This window comes from Carcharhinus amblyrhynchos, chromosome 30, assembly GCF_965287045.1.
Source record: "Carcharhinus amblyrhynchos chromosome 30, sCarAmb.v2.hapA, whole genome shotgun sequence".
Classification (NCBI taxonomy): Eukaryota; Metazoa; Chordata; class Chondrichthyes; order Carcharhiniformes; family Carcharhinidae; genus Carcharhinus; species Carcharhinus amblyrhynchos.
Genome location: NC_137353.1, coordinates 7,350,885 through 7,357,282, shown reverse-complemented (window position 1 = coordinate 7,357,282; position 6,398 = coordinate 7,350,885). Strand labels below are relative to the sequence as shown.

General features: G+C 47.1%; 1 protein-coding gene across 1 annotated transcript in view; it reads left to right on the top strand.

Moving 5' to 3' along the window:
• The first annotated feature begins 1,583 nt into the window (after nucleotides 1-1,583).
• The window catches only part of h6pd (hexose-6-phosphate dehydrogenase (glucose 1-dehydrogenase)), a 48,917-nt gene continuing 44,102 nt past the window's right edge, over nucleotides 1,584-6,398 (top strand). The window contains exons 1-2 of the mRNA XM_080215276.1: nucleotides 1,584-2,220; nucleotides 3,913-4,030. Of these exons, the coding sequence (XP_080071402.1) occupies nucleotides 1,597-2,220; nucleotides 3,913-4,030 (742 nt within the window). The 5' untranslated portion in view covers nucleotides 1,584-1,596. The remainder of the gene's footprint in view (nucleotides 2,221-3,912; nucleotides 4,031-6,398) is intronic.

Below are 6,398 nucleotides of genomic sequence, written 5' to 3'. Positions count from 1 at the left end.
TCCCCACGTCTGCCTGGGTTTCCTCCGGGCGCTCTGGCTTCCTCCCACTGTCCAAAGATGTGTGGATTAGGTGGATTGGCCATGCTAAATTGACCCTTAGTGTCAGGCAGATTAGCAGGGGAAATATGAGGGGGTAGGGCCTGGGTGGGATTGTTGCCAGTGCAACCTCGATGGGCCGAATGGCCTCTTTCTGCACCATGGGTTCCTACAATGTCACCATAACGATCACACAATCTAGTGACTGAATTCCCACAAATCACTCCAGGCGGTCGATTCCAATTTTTCCGTCAATGAAATTTCTAACGTCCAAATGAAAGGTTTAGAGACAAAAATAATTGATGTTTTTCATGTAATGACAGGAATAACTGCATGGCTGAATTGTTTTCTGCGTGTTATAATTCCTCTATTGAAGTTTTTATTTGAAGGCCTAAGCCTCTCATTGAAGCCTAGGCTTTGATTTTGATATTTTTATCCAGTGTTGTGAGTTTGTTGGATTAATTTGGATGGTGCAGTGCCGTGTGCCAAATTTCTCTGGTACATTGGCTCTCCCGATGGGTTATTCCTTCTTCACTCTTGCTTAAAGAGCGTTTATCCCTGGTACGGTGATTGCCAATGTGTTATTGATAGATACAAGTGTAAAACACATTTCATTGTATTGATACTGCTTCCTAGCCCAGTGCTGAGACATCCGAGTTAGGAACTGCCTGAGGAAGGATGGAAATGATCAAAACTTTGTTCGCCATTCAAATGGATTGCAAATCACTTGGAGCCACATGGGATAGGTTCATGAACTGCTACTTTTTAATTTGTCTGCTTTTCTTTTAACTGAATTATTTATGGAACACCACTATGTATTAGTAGCTTAGTGATTATCCCAACTAGCAATTCAGAGACCTGGGCCACAATTCTCTGGTCTCGTGCACCCTATTACCGCTGCCAGCGAGAACGGAGTATTTGGAACTCAGCCAAATCTTCATTCGCAACAGCGGAATCGGATGATCCCAGCCGCGGACGAGGTGACTGCTGGTGCCCCGTTCTCCTGGTAAGGCAGCCATTAGAGATCTTAGAATCGCTACAGTGCCAAAGGAGGCCATTCAGCCCATCGAGCCTGCACCGACAAGAATCCCACCCAGGCCCTACCACCGTAACCCCATGTAGCTACCCTGCTAATCCCCGGACACTCAGGGCCAATTTAGCATGGCCAGTCATCTAACCCTGCACATCTTTGGAGTGTGGGAGGAAACTGGAGAACCCAAAGGAAACCCACGCAGACACGGGGAGAATGCGCAGACTGCGATCTGAGGCTGGAATCGAAGCTGGGCCCCTGGCGCTGTGAGGCAGCAATGCTAACCACTGTGCCACCCGAGATGTAAAGGATTACGATGAGGAACAGAGCGAGATGTTGCCAATCGGATGATAACAAGGGACACAAATTTTAAAATAAGTACGCAAGAATGAAATAAAATTTGTATTTCCTGTATATTGTCATTGGGTGTCGCAGAGGTGAAAGGTTTTCATTATTTTGGTCAGAGCTGAGATGGTAAACTGTTTGTTTTTATGTTTCTTTAAGGTGCCCAGATGACACCCGATGCAACAATGATCTCCGTTGTATACAGACTGCTCCTCTGTGCGTCATTGCAGGTGCTTACTACAGAATCCAAGTCCCACATTTCCGTTGTCTTGGTGGGGGCCACCGGTGACCTGGCTAGGAAGTACCTGTGGCAGGGCTTATTTCAATCCTACGTGGAGCAGGATGGGGGCGCGCACAGCCTGAGTTTTTACGGTGGCACTCGACTCAGTTCCTCCGAAGGCTCACCGGCGATGTACGAGATACTGAAGGGCCTGACGTGTTTACCAAACGTGCCGTCGGTCAGGTGTGCGCTGCTCAAGGACCAGTTTCTCAAATCGACCCAGTACCATCAGTTGGACACCCAGGAAGACTATTCCTCCCTGGATACGAAGATTAAGGAAGTGTTGGCGCAAGAAGAGCTCGAAGAGGGTGGCCGTCTTTTTTACCTTTCTGTTCCTGCTTTTGCCTACGCTGACATAGCGACCAAAATCAACGCAACCTGCCGCCCCAGAACAGGATCCTGGTTACGTGTTGTTCTAGAAAAACCCTTTGGACACGACCTTAATTCAGCTCAGCAGCTAGCTGAGGAACTGCAGAAGGTACTCCGAGAGGAAGAGATGTATCGAATCGACCATTATCTTGGTAAACAGGTGAGTCTTTTTACTTCTTTATTCATGGGACATGGGTGTCGCGACTGGCCAGCATTTATTGCCCATCCCTACATGCCCTTGGAGGGCAATTGAGAGTCAACCCCATTGCTGTGGTTCTGGACTCACGTGAAGACCAGGCTGGGAAAGGACGGCCTAAAAGTAGGCCTAAAAGTAGGCCGTCCTTACCTAGTCTGGCCTACATGTGACTCCAGAGCCTTCCTTCCCTAAAGAGCATGAGTGAACCAGACGTATTTCTCCGACAGTAGTTTCATGTTCATCCGTAGATTCTTAATTCCAGATAAAAGCAAATTACTGCAGGAATCTGAAACTAAAAGAGAAAATGCTGGAAAACCTCAGCGGGTCTGGCTTCTCTGTAAAGAGAGAAAAGAGCTGGCGTTTTGAGTCCCTATGTCAAAGCTAAAAGGCATAGAAAGTGGGAGACGTTTCCACTGCAGGGGGAGGGAACGAAAGGTGAGTCATAGACACAAAAGCCAGGGGAAAGGCTGCTAATGGCAGCCCAGAGAGAGAATAGAAGGTGTGAACGGCCAAAGGGCAGAGAAGCTGACATCAGAGGGTAAACTGTGACAGAGGAAGATGTGGGGGTGAGGGGGGAGATGGGAGAGAGGTAAAATTTGAGGAAAAGGGAAGCAAGGGAGGATAAAGTAGGGGGACAGACTGGGGGAGAGGAAAATAAAGCAAAACGATAAAGAAATAAAAGATATTTTTTACTGAATTCAAATTTCACAATCTGCCATGGTGGGATTTGAACCTGGATCCCCAGAACATTAGCTGAGCTTCTGGATCAATAGTCCAGTCATAATACCACTAGGCCATTGCCTCCCCAAGTTTCGTTTGTCATTCGTCTCCATTCTGGCTCCCGTCATCAAACAAACACATTGCAAATCACTTCTTGCAGCCACGTGGGAGAGGTTCATGAACTGCTGCTTTTTAATTTGTCTATTTTTCTTTTAGGTATGGTAGCTTAGTGATAATGTTAACTGCACTAATCATTCAGAGACCTGGGCTGCAATTCTCCAGTCTCTCGCACCCCGCTGCTTCTGCCAGTGAGGAAGGGAAGTATTTGGAACTCAGCCAAGTCTTCGCTCACAGCAGCGGGACCGGATAATCCTAGCTGTGGGCGAGGTTGGAGAATTCTGGCCCTGGGCTAGTATCCAGCGATGCAAGTTCAAATCCAAAGTTTATTAAATCTGGAATAAAAAGTCAGTTTATCAAAAAATCCAAAGCATATTTCTGGAGATATCTGAGTTTAACTCGCATCCCAATCATTCTTCACATTCCAATCTGTAATTATCTTGCGATTGTGTCTTTGCCTATATATGCCGTGTTTGAGAACCTACCTCCACTCACCTGATGAAGGGGCAGCGCTCCGAAAGCTCGTGATTTCAAATAAACCTGTTGAACTTTAACCTGGTGTTGTGAGAAGGACAGGGACAGTAGACAAATGGAAATGCCACCACCTGCAAGTTCCCCTTCAAGTCGCACACCGTCCTGACTTGGAAACATTCCATCACCAGGTCAGAATTGTTCCCCCACTTATCAAATCAGGCAGAGTATTATGTGAGTGACAAAAAAAAGCTGGAATCCCTTGGGGTGGGAAAAGAAATCGAGAGCGTTTGTGTGCCTCAATCTTTCCCTCCGTGACTTTTTTCTCCTTCTCAATCATGGTTTCAGGCAATTGCCCATATTTTACACTTCCGGCATGATAATCGGCATTCCCTGGATCCCATCTGGAACCAACATCACATCGAAAGGGTAGAAATTGTCATGAAGGAGACCATAGACTCCAAAGGTAAGGATAGCACCTGTGCAGGAAATTGTTCTGAACATAATGGACATCCCACTTGGTCAGTTCTCAACCTCACCCCCAATTTGTTTTGGAAAGCTTCGCCTGAAAATAGTCGCCTTTCGTCGTATTGCCTGCTGCGTCCACAACCCAGAACTAATCATCGTTTACTAACCTCGTTCAGAGATGCTTGCCATAGAATCATCAGCAGTGCAGATGGAGGCCATTCGGCCCATCGAGTCTGCGCCAACCGCAATCCCACCCAGACCCTATCCCCGTAACCCCAAACTTTTACCCCAGCCAGTGCCCCTGACACTAAGGGGCAATTTATCATGGCCAATCCACCTAACCTGCACGTCTTTGGGAGGAAACCGAAGTGCCTGGAGGAACCCCACGCAGACACGGGGAGAATGTACAAACTCCGCACAGACAGTGACCCAAGCCGGGAATCGAATCCTGGCCCCTGGCGCTGTGAGGCAGCAGCGCTAACCAGACCCCAGTGATCTTGATTGCTCTGGCCATGTTGTTGGGGCAAATCAGGAGCTTTATTCTGCATCTGACATCTTACCACCGAGCTAAATAACAGGGCAAGTTCTTGTTAGTTTTAGAGTGGCAACGGGGATGAACACTGATGGTTTCATCATCATTACTGCTCCAAATTTGCATGGAATCTCTAGCAGTGCTGAAATTTGGATATTGTTTGAGAGGGGAAATGTGAACATATAAATTAGGGCAGGAGTAGGCCGTTGGTGGCATGGTGGTTGGCGCTGCTGTCTCACAGCGCCAGGGACCCAGTATCGATTCCCAGCTTGGTGACTGTTGGTGTGGAGTTTGCACGCTCTCCCCGTGTTTGCATGGGTTTCCTCTGGGTGCTCCGGTTTTGTCCCACAGTCATTGGACTGAGGGTTAGGTGGATTAGTCGTGTTAAATTGCCCCTTATTGTCAGGCCACTTAGTCCATGCCCATCTCCAGCTTAATCTCACCTCACCATATCAGCGTGTTAGGAGGGCCATCTGCATCTTTCAACGTCGCTATGAACTAGTGGGATAGAACAGTGAATGGTGGAACAGACTCGAGGGGCCGAATAGTCACCGTGTGTTCCTTTTTCAAGTCCCTCTGTTATCTAGAGAGTGGTTAGAATGTAGAAGTGGCTGTTACTCCAGTGTAGTTGAGGTGGATGGCAAAAGATATGTTTAATGAGAGGCTAGGCAATTGTCCATGCTAAATTGACCCTAGTGTCAGGGGGATTAGCAGGGTAAATGTTACAGGGATAGGGTCTGGGTGGGATTGTGGTTGGTGTAGATTCGATGGGTCAGAGGGACAAGCGAGGCTAAATGCGTGGGGTAATGGGGATAGGGTCTGGATGGGACTCGATGGGCCGAATGGCCTCCCTTTGCACCGTAGGATTTTGTGATTTGGCCCCTGGGCCTCCTGGTATACTTTCAAGATTACTTCCAGTGAGAAAGGGATATAATGTAGAATGAACACGAGAGCAGAAGGAGATAGGTTAGAAGAAAGGCTCTCATTTCAAGGGTTGTTAGAGTAGAAAGGGCATTGAAGCCTCATCCATCAGAATATTTCAGAGGAAATTAGAGAGAATTATTTGAAGATGAGTATAAGGATGCTGACACGGTGTCAGAGTAGGCAGCTGTGATATCGAGCTAATACAGTCACAATGGGCTCCAACTGTGCTGGAATTGCTATGACAATATCTAGGACATTCTAACTCTCCGCATCTTACGGCAGAATTATCTGACAGGCAGGCTTTTACTTCATTCCATTCCATTCAGTGGAAAAAAAAAGAAATCTCAATCATTGCAGGAATCCCACCGAGAGGGTGATTGGAAAATCTTGATGCCATGTGGATGTCGGGACTTGCTGTCTGCTCGCGAATGAAACCTTTCTGTTTTAATATTTAATCTTTGCCAGTGAAAGCTTCAGTCCGTCTCTGACCGTATTAATTTCAATTCTCCAATAAATCTTTCACCTCGTCCTTCAAAAAAAGCAAACAGCTTAACTTCAAATCCTGTGTCCCTTGGGTTGCTGAGGATAGATTTACCTAGAAATTACAGTGCAGAAATAGGCCACTTAATCCGTGCCCAACTCCAGCTTAATCTCACCTCACCATTATCAGCGTGTTAGGAGGGCCATCTGCATCTTTCAACATCGCTATGAGCTAGTGGGATAGAACAGTGAATGGAGGAACAGACTCGATGGACCGAACAGTGATAGAACACAGTGATGGGATAGAACAGTGAATGGCGGAACAGACTCGATGGACCGAATAGTCACCGCCTGTTCCTGTTTCAGGTCCCGCTGTTATCTGTTAGAATGTAGAAGTGGCCGTTACTCCAGTGTAGCTGAGGTGGACGGC